At 45.6% G+C, this 22169-nt stretch overlaps 1 protein-coding gene across 4 annotated transcripts in view; it reads left to right on the top strand.

The window, feature by feature from the left end:
• Positions 1-22169, top strand: part of Git (ARF GTPase-activating protein GIT1) — a 359911-nt gene that overhangs the window by 65861 nt on the left and 271881 nt on the right. For all 4 annotated transcript variants that reach the window (XM_077664585.1, XM_077664586.1, XM_077664588.1 and 1 more), the window contains one exon: positions 9253-9347. In XM_077664585.1, the coding sequence (XP_077520711.1) occupies positions 9253-9347 (95 nt within the window). The remainder of the gene's footprint in view (positions 1-9252; positions 9348-22169) is intronic.

Genomic DNA, 22169 nt, shown 5'->3' with positions numbered 1-22169 from the left:
GGCCACTTTTTTCAGTGTTGCCATTCATTGCCGTGACTGTGACAAAGGAAATAATTAATACTGTACGTTCACTGGAGTACGGGTGCATCGACGGTGTCCACAGGCACAGAAATCAACTGTGTCGGGAAATACCTTCGGCAGCGGTACACTTGATCGAAATGGTTGTCCTGACGGAACTATTGCAGCCAGAGGAGGTTAATGCAAGTGTGCAGTTTGACTGGTTTTGTTTTTTGTGTGTGTGTGTGTGTGTTTTTTATGCCTTGCGCATCTGCGCACACTGAGTTTAAAGCTTTATAAGCATGAGTCTTTCCTAATAAAAATTTAGTTTATAGTCAGCACTTGGTGAGTATCTTGCCTAGTCCTCGTTTTTCACGTCGTTAGAATGCTAAATGTTCACCAACTCTGTTCTGCTGAAAAACCTAATTTCAAAAGTAAGTGCATGGCCATCTCCATACTTCATTAAAACTTCCTGTTGGGCGAGTTGGTTGTTCATCTCGATCTAGAAATGTTCTTTTGCGCAAATAAAACGACACACGAGAAAGGCGACACACACACACAAGCGCAAACTGTCAACTGGCTTTTTAGCACTTTTGCAGTTTTACTTGAATGCTACTTTTATTGTTTTTAACGACCAGCCTTTCTTGCAGCGAAATGGCATCTGTATAGGGTCTTGCGTAGCTCCTATCCTGTGCGATATTTTTTTTTTTAGCTAAGGTAGATAAGCGGCTGGAGCAGACTTTTAAGGAGAGCGGGACAGTTTTAAAGGTATTTAGGTATGTAGACGATTTTTTAGTACTTTTAAAAAAGCAGAAGACCTTCACCTACCCCTCTATAGTAGGTGAAGTTTTAGATACTTTTAACGGACATGGTCTTGGTTTGACTTTTACCCATGAACTGCCCGACGTTTCGGTTTTACAGTTTTTAGACCTCAGATTAACGTTCTCTGAAGGACACGTCTGCTGGGGCTATTATCCACGTGCAAAAAAGAAGTTGTTGCCGTATGACTCGGCGCACTCCAAGACTATAAAACGAGGAATTGCTTCGCTTTGTATGGAATCTTCTCTCCAAAAATCGTGTCCACATCAAATGTTTGACAGTTTTAATCATCAGATAAGCCGGCTTTTGGCTGCAGGGTTCCCCTGGTCGGTTCTGACTGCCGTTGCCGAGGCCATTCTACAGAAGTCCAAACGTGGAGCAGGGCCAAAAATTGCTGAAACTCAACAAAAGGCCCCTAGGCCTGAGGTCGTGCCGTATATCCACAAAATTTCGCACAACCTCAAAAAAGTTGCAAGCAGACACGGTGTACCTGTCGTGTTCTCGGCTCCCAACAAATTGGGAAAGCTCTGCCCACGCATTTGTGACGCAAAAAAACGTGGGTGTCTGAAGAAGCACCAGAAACCGTTCGTTCGGTGTTCCACTGGAGTGGTTTACTCCATTCCTATGTCTTGTGGAAAGTTTTATGTCGGCCAAACTGGACGTTGTCTGAATGACCGTCTTTTATTTATTTATTTATTCAAATAACTCACGGGCTCTGACTGGAGTATTATGTGAGGGGGGTTACATAACTGGGGTGGGAAAAAGAAGCAAGTAGAACATGGTTATTTTAACATCGTTATACAAAGAACAAGCAACCAACCAGAAAATAGAACTAAATTGAAAAACGCACTACAGAACACACTTCAGAAGAAAATGCTACTTATTTTTTCTTTGAAAATAACATGATCTGAGATGTGAACAATGTTATCAGGAAGACTATTCCAATAAATGATTGCACGGGGCAGGGCTGATGAGTTGAATGCAGTGGTCCTTCCCGAAAGGCGCTTAAAACTGAGGTGATTATGCAATCGGTGAGATATGCGGGCCGGTTTTGTATGGGGTAGTGTGAAGGAATGATGGCTGTAAACAATTTTATGGAAGAGGCAGATAAGTGCTATTGTTCTGCGAGATTCTAAGGATGGAAGGGATAACGAAGCCTTAATGTTAGTTATACTGGAATGTCGGCAATAGTTGCGAGAAATGAAGCGAGCGGCACGATTTTGTACGCGCTCTAGGGAATTAATTAGGTACTGTTGGTGAGGTGACCAAATGGAAGATGCGTATTCAATTTGAGGGCGGACGAATGTCTGATATGCGAGCTGGCCTGTGGAAGAAGGCGCACCTCTGAGGTTACGCTTTAAATAACCTAATGTACGGCTAGCTTTGGCAGCAATTTTTTCTATGTGGGTTTTCCATGAGAGATTAGATAAAAAGTGAACGCCAAGGTACTTGTACGATGACGCAAGAGTGACTGGACTGTTGTTAAGCGAGTAAGTGAAAAGGTAATTAGACCGTTTACGGCTAAATGTCATTAACTGGCATTTATCAGTGTTAAGGGACATTAGCCATGATGAGTTATTAATGCGTCTGGGGGAACACGCCCTAAATTTAGAAAACCGAGAGGACAAATACGTGCATTTGGTTGCGCACGTTAGTAACTGTGAAGAATGTGTGGCCCGGTTTGAAGAGACGAAGGTTCTTGGCAAGAGTAGAGATAAGACGCCACGGATTAGCCTAGAAGCCTGTCATATAAAGAAACTTGGTGGCAAGTGCATCAGCGAACCTTCTTTTTATCTCTGTTCGCGGCGGAGATCGCCTTTTTTAAAGCGGCTAACTGTTAATTTTCACAAATGTTTCTTTTCATGTCTTACGCATGTCTGCCCGCGCATGCGTTCTGCTTTAGTGGCTTTTTCGCACCTTGTTTTGTTATCTCTTTCTTTTTTCTTTTTTCATGGTATATCACCCCATTCTTCGGCCTTTATAAGGTGTGGCCTTCCGCCAATAAAGCCAGTTGACAGTTTGCGCTTGTGTGTGTGTGTCGCCTTTCTCGTGTGTCGTTTTATTTGCGCAAAAGAACATTTCTAGATCGAGATCTCCATACTTGCAGCCATTGTTCAGAGGGATGAAAGGAAGAGCCTCTGCTGCAGAGACTCTGCTGATTGTTGACGTGAATGGAGTTGAGCAGAGGTGGATTCTGGTCTCAGGCATTGCCCTGGATGTTTGTTCACCTTACCGGCAGCACTGCGCCAAGTGGCCATCTTGTTGCAGCAGAAATGAATGCTCTGTTTCATGCCCTCAGTTCCTACGGGCATGTGTTCTCTGCTTTTGCTGAAAGGACAAACTTTCACTTTTGTTTTTGGCCACTTGAGACAAATAGTGATGCATTCTGTCAATTACAGTCGTCAGTTTAGCCAATCAACACGCAGATGATAAGTTTTGGAACACTGTCCGTGACTTCATAGGTTACTATGTCGTGACATCATAATTTGGCCAGAACCCAGTTTCAGTTTTGGTTTCCTGGTTTCTGCTGTGCTTGTACTCAGTATTTCAAAAATGGTTTTTTGTACCAGAGAGGGGTACTCTGATTATGTTACCTCTAAATATGCATACGGTAAGCAAATTACATGGCAACATTAGCAGCATGAGGGAAATGAATGCTCCCAGCAGGGTGACAGCAGCCAAGCGGCAAGCTAATGCAGCATCCTCTCTGCTTTGCTTCCATTGTGACTGGGGACAGCACTGGCACCCTGTTAATGCGTGTAGAAAGATCAGTGCTGTCAAGGTGCTGTGTATGGGCCATTACACAGCTGAGGGGCTGGTCAGCCCAGTTGGCCGTCATGGCAGCTTGTGCCACCATGACTGCTCAGAGCGATGCTTGTCTGTAAAGACTGCACTGTCAGTGCTTTGAGAAGTTGAAAACTGTTCCCAACACATTGCCGGCTGGAGGCTAACTGGGATGGTGGTCCCCTCCGTCCACATGACCCCTGTGATAACCTCCTTCCACACTCCTGGATGATCAGCACTTATGCCACGTGCAGTTTAGAAAATTAGCTGACGCAGCCCCCAGAGGACATCTCTTGTGGGCGCAGACTACTCTTGTCTCTGCCTCTTCTGATGTGCGGATAGTGGTTGACCACTTGTGTCACCATTGCATGCCAATACAAGAATTTCTTGTACTCGAGGGAAGATGCACTGCTTTTTATACAGATGGCTCAAAAACAGATGTGTGCGTTTGAAGCGCAGTAAGGGAATTGCAGTGAAATAGTAAGGCTTCCACAGTGTGCATCAATCTTCACTGCCGAATGTTACAGTGTACCCATTCAACAAATAGTAAAGGAGAATCTCACAAACAGTACTATTTACACAGACTCCTTAAGCTTACTTACTGTTCTCCGCTCTAGAAATGCAATCACTCCTATACTTGGGCCCATCATACACAACACTATATCAGCCACAGCCCAAGGACAAAACATAAAATTCTGCTGGGTCCTGAACCATATTGGGATTGAACGCAACGAGAAAACAGACTTGTGTGCTTCTCAAGCTTGTGACAAGAAGATAATGAAATGAATAGTAAATACTATACCGTTTACAGATTGCATTAACTTTGTTCATGGTAGCATAAGACAAAAATGGCACTCTGCATGGAGCAACGAAATAAATAACAAACTACATGTTGTAAAACCAGTTTTAGGTGAATGGAAGTCCTACACCCACCAGGAAGTGATTATCTGCTGTCTTCGTATAGGACACACACACCTCACACATAATTTCCTACTGACAAAATAAGACAAGCCCCATTGTGAATTATGCGTAGCTGTACTAACAGTAAACCACATTTTATTTTCATGCAGAAAACTTCACTGTGGAAAAAGCATTTAGCAGTTTTTTACAATGAACATGTACCATTCCATCCAACTTGGCTCTTAGGCGAACATACACTTGTTGACATTTCACAGGTTTTTAAGTTTTTAAAGAGAGCGGGTGTTTTGAATAAATTGTAGATTTAATAAAATATAGTCAGCTGTTGCTGATGTTCTCGCATCGTTCAAAACGGTTGCAAAAGGCTTAAAGTTTACCTTTGAACTCCCTAGTGGAAACTGTATACAGTTCCTTGACCTGAGAATTCATTTCTTGGACGGGCATATATGCTGGATGTACAATCCTAGGTCACAAAAGGCACTCCTCCCTTACAGTAGTGCACTCATTCAAAAACAATCAAAAGAGCAATAGCCAAGAATTGCCTCAATTCCGCTTTGGAAAAGTCATGTCCGCATCAAATGTTTGAAAGTGTCCAAATGCAAACTGAGCGATTGCGCATGTCCGGCTTTCCTCCAGATTTATTGTCAGCTGTTGCAGAGACGCTGCTACAAAGGAAAAAGTGCATCAAAAAGACGGATAAGCAAGACCAGAGGCTGCCAACTCAAGTATTTCCATATCTTCACAGAGTTTCTCATAATCCTAAGAAAGTTGGAAGCAGATACGGTGTTAACGTGCTCTTCTCCGCCCCAAGCAAGCTATCAAAAGTTTGCCCAATGATGGTTAGTAAGAAAAGGCCGAGTTGCACTATAAACCACCAACTTGTTTTCACCCGTTGCACTACTAAGGTAGTGTACAGCATTCCGCTCACTTGCAATAGAGTGTACATTGGTCAAACGGGACGCTGTTTTAATGAGAGAGCTAGGGAGCATTATAATCTGGTGAAAGAAGGGAAGAGTGGCCATCTTGCTATCCACTGCCGGGATTGTAAGTGTAAACCCATATTTCGGAAAAGCTAAAATTCTTGGGCGTGGAAGAGATCGGATGGAAAGAGAGATTATTGAAGCATATAACATCAGAAAAGCAGGTGGTCAGTGTGTCAGCACCGCTTCCTTGTTTCTTCTTGATAATGAAATGGCGTTTTTGAATCATTGTGGTTGATTGCCACGAGGTGATAGTAGCGCTGTACTTAAGCTTTGGTATTCTCAATAAAAATCAGAAGTGCAGCATTCGTTCTGTCGTATGTGTGTCTTTTTCGTCCCCGTTTTTTCGTGCTGCTTCGTTTTCTCAAGGTGAATCATTACCAACTGGCCCAAACTTCAGTGCTTTTGTTAAGGACAGCCTTGTCTGCAGTCTCGTCTTTTTCCAAGACAGTCTCATTATGAACAAGGGACCTGAAACCTAATTTTCGTTTGTTTTAGACTTGGTCAGGGACCTAATCCTGACCAGACGGTATTCCGTTGAATGTTAGAATAAATGCCCCTGTCTGGAATATCAGTGGCCACGCTTTCGCCAATTGACCGTTGCCATATATCTGCATTACGCCGTCCTTGTTTGGGCCTCGACTGACGTGTCCTTTGACGGAGGCATTCATGAGCATGACATAAGATGCACATCAATCTGGGAGAAGCTCTTGCTGTAACGCACAGTGATGCCCCTCCTATCCCATAACTACAGCACAATTGACGATACACAATAGAGAGGACACAACACAGCGCTGATGACGGTGATTGTTTCATTTCTTGTCAAGAAGTCATATCGGCCAAGTGGGCCGATGTCTCAGTGAAAGATTAAAGGAGCATGATTACAACGTTGCACGTGTCCTCATCTTAGGTTGCATGGCAAAACACTGCTGAAACGTCAGAGATAAAGATGACACCAATGCATGCAGGCCGTTGTATCAAGAGGGCATCATGATAGGCAGAAAGCACGATTCATTGGCAAGGGAAACAATGGAATAGTAAGGCTTCTGGACAAATGTGTCAGCTGTAAACGTTGACATGTAAATGTCAAATGTAAATGTAAATGTCTTGACTGTAAATGTTGACATGGGTCAGTTGTACGTTTGCATTTTTGTTTCTTACGCATAAAGATTTCAGTTGCAAGTCAGCGCCTTCCCTTACCATGTCAGTTGTGAAATACCCATCAAGTCCCATTCCCTGCCAGCCATCATGCTGTGTGTGTCCCACTCCGAGTGACATGTTATACAGGCTGAGGGGGCACAAGTGGTTGCTAAGGACGTTACTGATACCTCGTACTGTACTTGTGATGGAAAAGGATCCTCGTGGCATCGATTCTTGTCATCTTGATAGGGTTGCCCAAAGATTGGATCAGTCTTCACTGCACCTGACAAGTTGTATCAGTTTAGAGGTCTTTACAATGGATGCCCTTCACAATGTTTTCACTCTTGTGCCATGCGAGCCTCTTTCACACATCATGTGATCACATCTTGGGCTGTGGTCATCCTGATTCAGACGTGGTGGTTCCTAAAGGGCTTCCTTCCAGCGCAGTCTCGGTGTGGTCATGGGACAGGCACATTTCTCTCTGGGCCATTTCTGCTCTATTTATGTCCATCAATCTTTTGCGAGACTGTATTGTATCTGGTGCAGCGCGGGCCTCGTATCTACGACCCTGTGATGTACGCGATGACAGTCATGCTCGTAACATGTTGGTGAGAGAGCACACCAGTGCATGTATACGTGGCCGTTCAATAAAGAGGCGGTTCTTCTGGTCCCTTTGCTCGGAGCCTCTGGTCGTGTCTCGTCTGCTGCACGCAACGATACAGAGACCTCACTGGCTGCAGTACTATTACATGGTAGTGTAAAATCTCAGAGGAAAGTTGTGAATGCACTTTTGGGGTTGTATTCAGGGCTATAAAATTTCTGTGCACATCCTCTTCCCTTCCCCTTTGTTTCTGTTTCTCTCTATCTCTCTCTGCAGCGACGGTCTCCACATTGGTGAAGAAAGCTGCTTTTCAATAAGGTGGATTCATTCTACTTGCGATCTGTCAGTGGTCTGCTGCCGTCTTTTGCCACCGTGTTGGTGAATATTGCATTCCTAATCCACTTATTTGCACCTGCTCTCACCTTTGCAGATGGCGACAGGCAGATTAGGTGTAGTGCTATGTTCATTAACATGATGGCCAAAGGTTGGAGGTATGTTGCCAGAAACACAAAGCTGTGGACGTGACAGGCTGGAAGTAGAATGTGATGTGACATAGGCCAAAAACTGGACCATGGTCTGCACTAGGGAATGCACCTTTGTCGACCACTTCTCTCCTTCACATGTGATTATTCAATGTGGTGCTTTGTCCTCAAGGATGATGGTGGGATGCTGCCTCGACCTCCTTCTCATTGTGCCCTTTGCACTGCTGTCTTTTTAGCATTGATTCTTTCGGCACCACCTCTATCACCCTCTTTCCCACTACGTTGATGCGTGCGACGAGTGCCAGACTGTACCATAGCCCCTAGTGGGCCTTGTCCACATCCTATCTAACCCATCTACCATCTCTTTAAATACCTCCAGCAATAGATGGACTGCCATGGATTGTGTTAGCTTGTGCACAACTCTTAATATTTTCTTTCCAAAGCTGTCGATGACATTCCCCATTGGCACTCCACGACACATAAGTTGATTACTGCCTACCATACGTCTCAACCAAACAGATATGCTCTTCTGGATGTCTTTGCCTGCTCTCGTCTCTTCACATTTTGCGAGGACGCCAACCACATTACCTGCCCCTTGGGCTCCCCCATCTCAGCCCTGAGAGCAGGATGGTGACCTGAGCCTTGCTCTGGTTGCCACCTATGAGACCATTCTGGAGGCTTGGCTCGTCTGAAAGCAATCTCAACCTGGAACCCCCCCAGAGAGTCATGGGAGAGAAAGGAGCAGGCTTGCTGCATGCCTGCACCTTTAACTGTTGTAGCCATTGAGCACTGCTACCTCTGAACTGCAGAGCAGTTCTCTCTTTGCCTGAAAGCTGCATTTAGAAATGGCTTGTGATACCGATTTGGTCAAGTGCACAATCTGCCTTGTGGCAACTGTGGAACACATCCTGCTTGAGCGCCTTGCGTATGCTCCAACAGCAGATTGGGATTGTTGGTTTTCCACCCTCATGTAGCAGCGCACAATGGGAGCACGAGACGAGAAGGCGACACAACGTGCTCTCGTCATGTCACCTTCTTGTCTCGTGCATACTATGAACATTGCATGGAGATGCTTTCCAGTGCATCTAACAATGGACAGGGTTTGGGTCCCTTAGCCTGCCTTAGGCAACAGAAACATGCAATGAACTTTGTGTTTGCATATTTAGATGGCATTGGACGCGCCTCGACAACCTCTAGTTTCACCTTGCATGTTACCCTCATGTCTTCTTCACGCAGCAACCTTTGTCAGCCCATTTGTCGGACTATACACTTCATGTTTCATATGCTACATCATTACTTGCCGATTACGCTTTTAATGGCCGCATTTTATCTTTCCCCTCTTTATTACATTTATTTTACCTTTCCTGCTCTGCTCTCCTAGTGCCTTTATCTCCCAAATTCCCTTCCCCATGCAAAGTAGTATGCCAGTGGTTTTCTTTCATTAAAGGGTTCCTCTCGCTGTTCACTGAAGGAAAGGTTTGCTCCAGTCAGGTTGCTGCCCTGTGACCTTTGCTTGCGTGTTCTCGTCCAGGGAAGCTGGTCACACGGACTTGGAGGCCCGCCTCATTGAGAGCCAGTACGAGGTCACAGATCGGTTGGCCTACCACCTCAGCGGGCGCAATCCAGGTCAGAGTTCATAATTCAGATTGTTCATGTTTCCAAACAGTAAGGTGTGTTGTGAAATTACCACGTTGGAAAAACATAACATAACCACGAATATATTGTGAGGTTGGGTACTTGTGAAAATTTTCTTAATTGTTGCCCAAAGTGAAATTTCCGCCACAGCCAAGTATTTCTTGTCAGAAAACCATATAAACGCCACCATCTTACTTTGCTGGTGGTGCCCCGTATGAATCCAACCTAAAAGCCAGCACTGGCGCTGTCTTGGGCTGTGCATATGGGTGTAATGTAGCGGCCACTGTGGTGCTTGTGAACGCTGCGTGGCAGCTTGGTGTTTTGCTCTGTTCCTGAGCCAACAAACCACATAATCCAAGTAAGAGATCAGCAGTTGTCAGAGACCAGCCCATTGGGTGAGAGCAGAGGAGAGTGTTCACATAGAGCAGCAGCAGGGTTGCAGCACGGCTCCTTGCGGGGCATCCATTGAGGTCTCTCTCAGAGCTCGGCAAACGAAAGTAACATTGGAATTCTAAGGAAGCATGGTGATTTCAAGGACGGTGGTGTGGATGCGCTGGTTGTCGAAACTCGAGCGTGCAGGCCTGGCCGACTCGGCGATGGCTGCCATGGAAGACGTAAGTTTTCTGTGCTCCTTCCTGCCATCTTGTAAGGAGCGGCTCTCTGGTGGGCTCCGGGGAAGCTTTGCACGTTACTGCATCCCCTCTACCGTGTTACCGTGCTGATAAACAAGGAGAAAGCGTCCTGATAATGTGAGGGAAAAAGTGTGCTGTCTACCAGCCCGTCCGGGTGGCGGGGAGCTGAGGACAGTCGGGAGAAGACAGGCAGTGAAAGAGATTGGGTGGTGTGTCTGCGGGCAATGAGGGCTGAATTACCGCGCCGAGGCACGTGTTCCATTTCACAAGGCCCGCTGCCTTCAAGCCATCGCCGCGCCTACAGCTGCTCGAACTGGAGTAGTCTCCTTGGCTCCCGTATGCGCACTGTCGGGCGGACTTTTCCTTTTCTTGTCTATGTAGCGTTGTGGTATTCCTACATCTAATACGTTGTGTGTGCCTCTATTGTTCTGGTCCTAGTTGGACGGATTAACTTTTATATTGCGCATCTCCTGCTTGTCGCGTTTCATGTTTTGTATTGTTGTTTCTACTACTCCCCCTGTTCGTATTTACCTTTTTGTGTTGTTCCTTGCCATCAAGTAAAGACTATTTTAAACCTTCAACCCATTGAGTTCCTTCTCTATGACCGATGCACCAACACACGTGCACTACGCACGGGCTGACCGAGCTTAATAAATAAATGTTGTCCAACATTCACTTTTATGCCACAGGGAAGCGTGAAATGGCCGCTGTGCCTCAACGGCTTGCGCCAGGCAGCCGGTCGACGAGTGGTAGTTGACATTAATTGGCGTCCGCGACAGGGCCGGTCAGCCACGTTTCAGGGCTGAGGCTCCAAAGGGACCCGACAAGAGGGTGAAGAGAGGGCTGTGCTAATGGTTAGATGTCCACTGTTTCCTGAGCACGATGGCAGAGGACGAGTTTGACAAACTGGTAGAGCAGGGAAGGAGCTTCAGCTTCAAAGGTAAAGAACTGTTCTCGTGGATTAAACAGGAGCAGGATAAGTGTCGAGAAAAGAGAAATGCAGAACGCACTTGGTGCAAGGAAGAATCCGAACGTGAAAGTCGTAGGAGAGGTGAGGAGTTAGAGGAATCCACAGTAAGAATGGCTTTGCCTGAAAGAGAAAAGGAGGGAGAAGGGAAAGAGTGTTGGGCAACTCCGAAGGCATAATCAAATCAAATCAAATTCATTTATTTCACTACATATATACATGGTAGGAGCTCTTGGGCAAAAAGCTGCTCGGGACAGCTTGACGAGGCCCAAGAGACCATAACAAGGTAAAGCTGTGCAGATACATAATTGCAATATGGCAAGAAAACAATATTATATACAATGTTATGTACAAGGAAAACACGGCATGTGTATACAATACAAGAATTGACTCTGTATAGAAGTGAGCATATTACATGTTCAAAAGCCAACTATGGTAGGTGACGTAATTTGTATTTGTATCAGTATTTGATAAAGAAACACAATGTGATCAAAAGCTGGACAAACATTTAGGTTTTTACAATGCATTTAGAAATTGTTCCCGCAAGTTGTTTCTTGTGGTCTTAGCGTTAAATTTATACTTGTTTAACAGTGAGGGGAGGTTATGTTTCAATGACTGGTTCTTATAATTTGTTCGGAAACGGGGAACGTGCCAGTTTTCTGTGTTTCATGTGGATACGGCTGGTTCGTGGGGTTGTAGTGAAGTGGTGACAATTAAAAAGTCACAAAATGAATTAGTCAAAGAGAAGTATGTACGCAAAATTCGGAAATCATATAATGAAAAGACAGGAATGACCTTATAGGTTACGAAAAGCGGGCCGGTATGTGCTAAGCGTTCATGATTCCCGATGTATCGTATAATTCTTCTTTGTATTGCCCGCCGCGATGACTGCGATGACCTGTGCAGCCGCGATGACCTGTGCAGAAGCTTGACCCCAAGTCTTGAGGAGCACATATTTCCAATTATGAATTGTAACTCCAATTGCAACTGTGCACACAAGTGTACAGTGGAGGAACCAGATGCATAGCTACCGTTCGTGCTATGCACGCTATGTTATGATGGAACGTATAGCGCTAAGAAACCAGGACGAACAATTAAAGAGATACCACGAGCTCTCGTGGTGTCTCTTTCATTTTTCGTCTTGGTTTCTTAGCGCTATATGTTCCATCATGGCAAACCAACTCGCGCGAACAGCCACTCTGATGAGGTTATGTTATGTTTGTCCACTACGGCTTTCCGCAGCACACCTACATCGCGCACTGATCATTGCACAGTACGGCTTGTTTCATGTTTATATATATATCTCCCGATGGTGCCTGTGAGGTGCCTTCATATCGCATGAAAGAATTTTAAGTTGAGCAGGTCAAGTGACATGTTTATCGTTCACTGTTACGAGGTTTGCAATCTTGTCTCGGTGGACATAAATCATACGTCACGCTGCTTTTTACCTGCTGGGCTATGCCATGGGCTGCTGATTTGCCTCGTCCCTCTCGGGGTATTGAATGTGCGCTGAAGAGCATTTTTGCATCTCATCCTGATCGAAGTCGGAGGTCACGGTGGCAGCCAGGGTATTGCTATTTCGTGATCCTCTATAATTACTTTTTTCGAGATTGCTCATCATACACACATCCGCTGGAAGCCTTCGAATTGGAGGATAACTTCAAGGGGTGGCCATTATTTTGCAGTGCCCATATTGTGATGTTATTGCTGTTGCAATGTACAAACCGAGTTCCCGTTTGCGGACCTACCCACAATGCGTTATTCTTCATGCTGCATCGCGGCCATACCACTGATAATTAAGCATGTCAAATTTAACATAAAACTGAGGTAAATTTACCATCACTGTTACGACATGGTCTCAGTAATTTCACAGTAAGGAAAACAGCTTGTTAAACAATGCGCAGCAATGCGGTAGAGTAGAAAAATCACTTGTCCTGTGCTTGCCTAAGGCTCAACATCGGTACTGGACTTTCTTCTGTGCACCTATCATTCCTGAAATGGGTTGAATATATCCGATGGTTTGTAATTGGTGCGAGGACATTCCCATTTGTGGAAGACTCCTACTGGCCATTTAATTTCTTTTGTTATTTGTGCTGTCCTGATGATTTTTCACCGGTAACAGCATTGATAAAGGGATGAAAATCCTTAAAACTGCAAAAGTCTGAATATAAAGGCTCCTCTGCCATTTGAGACTGGCAACAAGTGGAAGAGCGGAGTATTTTTCTCCTCCCCAGCTTGCCTTCAGTAAAATGGCGCTCACCAAGCACCTTCACCATTGGCGCAACTGCACAACCAGTTCTGCATTCCCGTCATAAAAGCACAGGAAGGGATGATGGTGTCTTCTATCAGCGGCGCTCCACTGCTCACAGCTGTTGAATATTATTAGCCTTTAAATGTGTCGCGAATTGGTAACGCATCCCCGACTTTCCGAAGGGGAACGCTGGCGCGTGCAGGTTCGAAGAAAACAAAGAGATCAAAAAGAGCTTCAAATGGGCCTAGTTGGTTTATAATCTTCGACATTGTTATTGCGCTACTCAGTTTACACAGACAAAAACAACATGTACAGACAGGGTGCAAAGTCTGTATGCGCCCTGTCTGTATGTGTCGTTCTTGTCTGTGTAAACCTTGAAGCTCAATAACAATGTTGAAAAAAAAAAGATCAAACAAAACAAAACGAATCCGTATTTATAATTTAAAGGAAAAGGGGTCAATAAGAAAAGGAAACACCAAGAAACACACACAAACAACACGCGTGCAACACTACCAGGGTTCGCACAGCCCCTTGAAATCCTTGAATATCCTTGATATTGACAATAAAAGTTCAAAGGCCCTTGAAACTATTTGAATACCCGTTTGCTCATTGTAATCCTTGAAAATCCCATTGGATTTGTTCCGCTAGAGAAAATTAACGACTTACCTCCGCAAGTCACGCTTATTTTAAAGACCCTTTCGCTTACGCATGTCCATGAAAACGAGCTTTGTTGACTAAAGGGCAACATCAAAAAGTTTCGGTTTTAAATCCCACAGCCCCTACGTCGTCTAGCAACCAATATGCATTGAAAATCGAATCCAATCCAATGCGAGGCATATCGCTCGATCGGTTGGCGTGTAGTGCCTAGAATATGCTCTAGTGTGCCGTCCACCAAGCGTCTCCAACGCGAGACGGTGGCATAGGCAGTGATGCCTGCTGCCACGGGCCACCAGACGGCGATGCCTGTCGGCACCATGCTAAACCTTGCGGCGTTCGACTCGCGTTCGTTTGCGATGCGTTGATTGCTACGCGTCGATTGCAGTGCGCAGTTCATTTCACGCCTTGCTGCCGCTTTTGTTGGAGTCTTTTCTTCTTGTGAGTGGGTGTTTTGCATCTATGTGTGCGCTCGTCTGTCTAAAGAGACTTCAAACAGGTCGCAAAACCGCGATTTCCCAGACAAACGCCGAAAGAAACGGCTCGTCTCATTACCCAGCGCGTCCGCAGGCCCTGAACGCATCGCGGATTTGGACGAACATAAAAGAGGCAGATCGTCGGGCAAATGGGGAGACTGCGTCGTGCCTCGCCTGAAGTCCGCCCATGTCTCAGCATGGTCCGGCACAGTCCCGTAGTGCAGCGCACCAGGCGGCCGGCGGCGGCAGGCATCACTCTCGGTGCTACTGCGACACCCGCGCTCGGCACACTAGAAAGTGCTCTTTTAAGCACTACAGTCGTGTCTGTCAGCCTCATGCGCGCCATTTCAGTGAAGTTCGCGTTTGCGTTGTGCGTCTACTTTGACAAGATGCCAGGCGGGAAGTGCAAGTTTCAGCCCGCGTGGCTGCAACATACGGACTATCGTCACTGGGTGAGACCAGAGCCAAGCGATCCTTATCGAGCAAAGTGCGCATTATGTCAGAAGACGGTCGACCTTGCAACGATGGGAGAATCTGCCTTGGAAGAGCTACCAGAAAGGCGCGAAGCACTGATCTAAAGCTGCAGCAGGTGAGGGCTGCTCATCCGTCGCATGTTTCATGCAAGCGGAAAATCTGACGTCCGAGGCTGCTTGTCAGCATGAAAGCATGGCAACTTCCTCTCGGGCTGCGACAATTGACGAAGACTGCAGAAACCATGATTCCGTGATCGAAGCCGAGATTTTGTGGACGATGAAAGTGCCTTGGGAAGCTTAAAGTTGTTCTTAACTGTTGTGTGACAGCAAGCTTCTTTCTGAGCACAAGAGAGATATTGTGTGTGCACAGTACATTCAGTTCTGCCAAGAAAAACGGCATGAACTCCAAAATTATGAAAGAGACCATGAACGCCTTGACGTTCTCTTCGTGCACCTTTTGAAGCATGACCCGCCGTTCTCGATGTTATGGGTAGTACTGAAGGTCCTTCTCTTGCTTAGCCATGGGCAGGCTTCAGTAGAAAGAGGTTTCAGTGTAAACAAGCACATCGCGGTCGAAAATATGGCAGAGTTCTCGTATATCTCACAACGAGTCATCTGTGAGGCCGTGAAAACACACGGTGGGCTGCTAACGTTCTATTGTTGAAAGAACTGAAGTCATCAGTGCGCCAAGCCAGGCATATGTATGCATTATACATGGACGAACAGAAGAAGCAAGCTGTAGTGCAGCAGGTAACCTTGAAGAGAAAATATCTCGAGCGAGAGCTACAGAGCATGCAAGAGAAGAAGACAAGGCCTGAAAAAACTCTAAGTGCTTGCAGGAGCCAGCGGATCACTTTTCGAATGACGCCGAAGCAAGAAATGACCTGACTTGTCTTGTCAAGGCCAACAGTTTGCGTCGAACAGCCAAAGAAAAAGAAGCGGAGATAACAGCTCTTGAAAGAGAAATTAATGCGAAAATAGGGCTCCTTTCCTAAGTCGTGAGGAAATAAAATTACGCTAACACTCCTTGAATTTTGCCTTTTTGCATCCTTGAAATGTCCTTGAAATGTCCTTGAATTTTCTGCCAAATATTGTGTATGAACCCTGCACTAAAGAATAAAAAAGAGAGTTCACCAGGTACTGAGCGTCCCAGGTGAAGCGGGGATGCCTTGCAGAGAGGGCAAACGCGGGTCGATGTAGTGTGACGTGTCGCTGGCGATGCATCGAAGGAAGCGGCGGAACGGAGCCAGGTGGTAGTAGGAACGGAGAGGAACACAGGGAGATGCCGGTGGATTCACGTCAGCAGCCCGAAGAACTTGGCAGTAGCAGGAAAAACCGTAGCCAGGTCTCGTCTACGGCGTCGCGAAACGACGGAGATTTCAAGTAGGCTATCCAAGAGTGCCTTTTGGCAGCACGGACCGTCGGTCCATCGGCTGGCACCTCCACATAAGCTTACGTCGGTGATGCAAGGGAGGTCACGGCAGCACGGACCTAACGTCCGACGGCTGCCACCTCCACGCTTCAATGACACGATCTCTGCTGCGCTGTCTTCCTTAACACCTCAGTTTTGTGACACGTCAGCTCTCCGCTCCTCGTACTCGCCACGCTCTTTGTCGCCGTCGCCTCGCACACACCCTTCGCACGTGCACATGCGCCACGCTGGGCAGGCACGTGCACCGCTCCGCTGTCCGAGGCAGCACTGTCGGCTCACCGCGTTAAAAAATCTACGATGATTTGGTGTGCACCCCCCCTCTTCAAAAGTTTTTTCACAGAAAAAACTGCCGTCGGTGCACACAACACGAAGGTCAACGTGGGAAGCAGATAAACGCCGTTGATGCACGAACTGTAATGTTCACGTGATAAACTGTCAATTGATAAACACCCTTGCACGACACACACTCAGGGCAATCAAGTTGACGTAGGAGGTGGAAAGGTTCTGACACACAGAAGAAGGGATAAGAGGGCCCACTGTACAAGAATTAGTAACTGCCAAGGCTCCTAAATGGGCTAGTTGATTGCTATATTTCGACGTACAATGCACACAGTGCACAAGAAAAAACGCACACAGATGGAATCTAGGCGGGACGAACTCTAGATTTGCAACTGAATTTTACTTTGGAAATGACGTATTTTTACAAGATTTTATCGTCCATTCTCCTTTACTTGTGCCGCTGGTGCCGCCTACAGTTGCAGTCTCATCGGAGTGTGACAATGGAACACCTAAAAAAGCCACGTGTTACAAAAAGGCACGGACGTTACTAAAAATGGTAAGGCTGGAATGCAGAAGTGATAAAAACATGAAAGATTTATTAAGGGGGTTTGCCCTAAGGACATTGAAAAGAGCATGCCAAACAACCGAAGAATGGCCGTTCCGTACATACACGACATGCCTCACTGCCTCAAAAAAGTAGCGGAAAGAAACGGTGCCTCGGTAGTATTGACAGCACCGATAAAGTTGGGCAGGCTCTGCAGAGTCGTCAACGACAGCAAGAAGAACGCCTGCACCAAGAAGCACCGAACGAAACCTGCGAAATGTCAGAAGGGTGTTGTGTACAACATTCCCCTGCTCTGCAACAATGCTACCTAGGACAAACAGGCCGTTGCCTAAATGATAGACTTCAAGAGCACCAGTTCGAATTATACAGATTTCTGAATGAATGTAGGTAAAATTACGAGCCTTTATTATTATATTGCAACTTGAAAAAGTTCCTCTATTCGTTGCTGTCCTTGCCGGTGACAGCTGCCATGACCGTCTCGTCGGTGAATTCTTCGTTTGTCATGACTGCATTGTCAGCGTGCAAGAATTCTTCAACTCGACGTGCCCCACTCTTCATTGTTCACCGATGACTAAAGCACTGTCACCACTGCATCGACAGGAGTGTCACGTGCCGCCACGTCACTTGCGTCGGGCTTGTTTTCCGGAAGCAGTTCTTACAGGAAATCTAAGGAGCATGGAGAGCTAAGGGGGGTGCGGTGACAGCTGATAAGAGAGCTCTTTTGTAGTTACTTGGCCAAGTATGTATTCTCTTTTAATGTACCGTCGAGACGGAGCAGTTGAGGACAAGATGGGCGCTACACTTGTAACTGAGTGAATACATGCTGTCAAAGTGAAGCTAATGATAACAATGCCTAAAGGTCAGCCCACTGCAGGCCAAAGGCACTGTCCTTTGCCAGCTGTGGTCACCTTGTCCCTGTAAACTGCTTCATCTCATGTGCCAACTGGTGGATAACTCTACTTCTGCCCACCTGCCCTCTTGCCTTCGCATTACATGCCCATTTCTTGTACTTCATGCCTAAGAAGGTGTGTTGCCTGCCCACCCCATGCAGTAGTTTTTTTCAAATGCCTTCCCAATGATGGTATTGTTAATCTAAAACAAAGTGCCGCCACTTGCATGTTGAGTCAGGGTGCGCCCAAGGCACCAGTGGACTAAAAGCTGTAGAAAACCTGTTCCCCCCTCCGTTTCGACGCGGCCGACCATCTCTATCATTGTGCGTCAGGACAGCACCGACTGGGTGAGGAGGGAAGTCCTTCTCAGGGGAGAACCGGAAGCAGTGACGGGAGCGCCACCTCGTAGGTTACGCGGATTTCCGTGGATCCGGCCAGCGTCACAAGTGGTTACACCTCACGCTCTCGTCACCTTCCGTAGCAGGCGCATGGAGATCCATCGTGCCTTGCCGCTGAACTTCTGGTTCCAGGCTCTGAATTGAACGCAGCAAATGCGCGCTCTCGGCATCTTCTCCAGCAAATGCTCGGGAATGGCTTTGCCCTATGAATGCGGCACGCACGGGAAATCCCGGCTGCCATTGTCGGCGCATACAAACGTTCGCCGCCGATACTTCCGAAGTCGCGCCCCTGCCCCAGCCGGTAAGTTGGAAGCCCTTCTTACGTTGCCTTCTATTTCTGAGGAATGCCTCGTTGATGTTTTGTAGCTAGCTGGCCCACTGTGTGTATTATTTGCAAATGTAATAAATAGCTTATGACTGTTTACGCTTTGTCGTTCCTACGTTTGTTCCCTCGAGCTCGAACCCCTCCGCGGTTAGCGGGCAGGAACGCTGCATCTGCGGAGTGGGAGTGCAGGGGCAGAAGGCTGTTCCCACATAATTCCACAAAGCTCACCCAGTTGAGACCTGGTAGGGGCTTTCTTTGCATTTAGTTTATTTTGCAACACACACATGGTGCATGCTTATGTGAGGTGCATTTAAATCATAGAAGCGGCCAAAAGAAGCTCTGTTCTAGCACGCTCACACTGTCAGGAAGCACAAATTTCATGGCTGGTCCCACTGCTTCACATGACCACAGTGAACTAGACTAGGGGTAGTATGCTCACTGGCTGAGCTGGAGTAAAGCCGCCGCTGTCGCAAAACGGCAGCGGCGCCGTGGCGGTGCTGCTGTCGTGTTCACTGTAGGAAGGCAGAGAAAGCGGTCCAGGCGTATACGGGATAAAATCAATCAAATCAAATCTTTATTCAGCATTCTTCCGCGTGTAACAAAGGAATGCTGGGACAAGAGCAAAAAAGCTGCTACAAGCAGCTTGACAAGGCCCTTGCCCCTGTTTGATTGGCAGCGTGAAGCTGCTCTTATATGTTAAGAACAGGTTAAATATGTATGCATGCGTGACAGTCAAGACATTAAATGATTGAAATAAATCCCGCGTATGGGAATCGTATGGGGCATTTGCAATATGGCGGATAGCTTTTTTCTGTATTAAAAGTAATTTTTGGATGTGTGTAGCAGATGTTGTCCCCCAAACAAGCTTACAGTAGTTTATATGCGGGAGAAATAAAGCATTATATACAAGAAGCTTGAGTTTCGGTGGAATCACCTGTCGCAATCTACAAATCATTCCGCATGCCATCGCCAACTCTTTAGCTACAAGGCCAACATGAGCGTCCCAAGTTAAATTTTCGCTAAAAATGACTCCTAGTGTTTTAACCTGTTTCGCGAGCTCTATTTTAGAATTGTCAAAATAGATATCCAAGCTACGATTTATTTGCTTTTGCACCGGCGCAAATAAAATACATTTGGTTTTCGCTGCGTTTATTTTTAAGGAATTTACTGTGCTCCATTGAGACAACCTATCGAGGGTGGTATTGGCTAAACTTGCGAGTTCCTTAATCTCCTTGGACTGAAAGAAAATGCTAGTGTCGTCTGCATAGATAACAAAATATGCTTGATCACTAATGCCTATTAAATCATTAATATAAAGATTGAATAAGATCGGTCCCAGTATACTGCCCTGCGGAACCCCTGCTTTCACAGTAAGCAAAGATGAATATTCACCGGTAAGAGCGACGCACTGTTTTCTTTGTTCTAGATATGATTTTAGTAATTTTAGAATTATTCCCCGAAATCCATAACGTGCTAATTTACATAGTAAAGTAGCATGATTAATCCTGTGGAACGCCTTCGAAAAATCTACAAATATACCAAGGGTTACCTTCCTTTCTTCAAATCCATCAAGTATGTACTCCTTTTGCGTCAGTAGAGCCAGTTCGGTTGACACCTGCTTTCGAAAACCATACTGCTGAGGCGTTATAATAGAAAACTTATTACAAAACATTGTCACTCTATTGCAAATAACTTTTTCCAAACCTTTTGATATTACAGGTAATATTGCTACTGGTCGGTAATTGGATAAGTCATTTCTGTCTCCAGACTTGTACAACACCGAAACCTTTGCTAGCTTCATTTTGTCTGGAAAAACACCTGTAGACAAACAAATATTAAACAGATGGGTGAAAACTGGTACCAGGAGTTCGAGTACAAACTTGATAGGTCCTATCTGAAGTCCATCTATATCACGTGCTTTACTATTTTTCAGTGACAAAAATACTGAGAATATTTCCTCAGGAGATGCCGGCTCAAAGAAAGCACTGTTTGTAATCTGCTTGTTCAGGAAGCTCGTGGCAGTTTCATCGTGGACGCTATCAACAAGATTTATGAAATATTCATTAAACTTGTTCGCCAAATTTTGTCCTTTAAATGCTTCATTATTAAGTATTATTTCAAGTTCTTCATTTTGATGGCTTCCCCTTTGTAATAGTTTGTTCATTTCGCGCCAGATTTCATTACCACGAGCACCCGGTTTCCCCAAGAGGTTTTCAAAATAGCAGTTTTTAGCATTCCGTAAAAACTTTGTCACGAAGTTTCTGTGTTTTTTATAAGCAAGAAGGTCTGCATAGTTTTTTGTGTGCAGAAATACAGAATACAACGCATATTTTTTTCTTATCATGTTGAGACAATTATTCGTAAGCCAGGGCTTACGTATCTTCTTGGATTTCTTTATCATTTTGAATCTAAAGCAGGTTCTGTAGGCTGCAGTAAGGATAGAAATGAGAATGTTGTAGGCTTTGTTAGCATCTACACATTCTAAGACAGGGTTCCAATTTACTTTTTGAATTTCTTCCCTAAATTTATTTAATGTTCTCGGATTTATCTCTTGAACAATGAATGACTCAGAATGATTCACACTTTTTTTCATAATCTCACCGTGTTTACAAAACATATAAATTGGTAAGTGGTCACTCACGGCTGCTGAGACAACACCAGAATGTACCGTGTCTTCAATGCTGTTAGTTATGAATAAATCCAGAAGACTTTCTGAAGAGTGCCTGATGCGTGTTGGCTCATTTATAACGTTTTTGCAACCAAATGAATCCAACATTACCTGTAATTCTTGTGACTGAATTGTATTTTGCAATAGGTTAATGTTACGGTCACCCCCAATTGTAATGTGCAGGCTATTTAATGACACAAAACTCAGTACGCTCTCAAGAAAAGCAAAAAATGCGTCCAGTTTACCATCCGGTGGGCGGTATAGCACAACAAATACAGATTTCTGATACTGTAAGGATAAGGCTTCATAATCTGGCGTTACTATCGAAAACTCGGTGAGTAAGCGGCATGACATGTGCTCGGATACAAGTTGCAAAACACCCCCACCACGGCGATATGATCTATTTAAAAAAAAGGTTCGAAAACCAGGCAGGCAAAGTACTTCCTCTTCAGATTCGTACCACGTTTCTGTGAGCATGATGATGTCAAATTTGAAACCAAAGTCAGCAAGAAACAACATCAGTTCGTCATGCTTGTTCCTAGCCGATTGCGTGTTATAATGTAAGAATGAGGTGTAGGCACCGCCGCCTGGGCAGCGAACGTCACCTGATATAATCATCAGAGCAAAAGGAACAAGAATGGCCGCGCCGGCAGATAGGAAAGAACTACATCATCTTTTCCAGGTCAGCTTCGCATGTTATGCGAAGCACACGGGAGTTTTCTGTCTTACGAGCAAAGATTTTGCCTCCCCGCACCCATGCATAGCGCCATTTCATTTCCTTTTTCTTCGCCACAGTCATTCCA

This window comes from Amblyomma americanum, chromosome 5 (genome assembly GCF_052857255.1).
Source record: "Amblyomma americanum isolate KBUSLIRL-KWMA chromosome 5, ASM5285725v1, whole genome shotgun sequence".
In the NCBI taxonomy this organism is placed as follows: Eukaryota; Metazoa; Arthropoda; class Arachnida; order Ixodida; family Ixodidae; genus Amblyomma; species Amblyomma americanum.
This window is presented reverse-complemented; position numbering and strand designations above follow the sequence as displayed.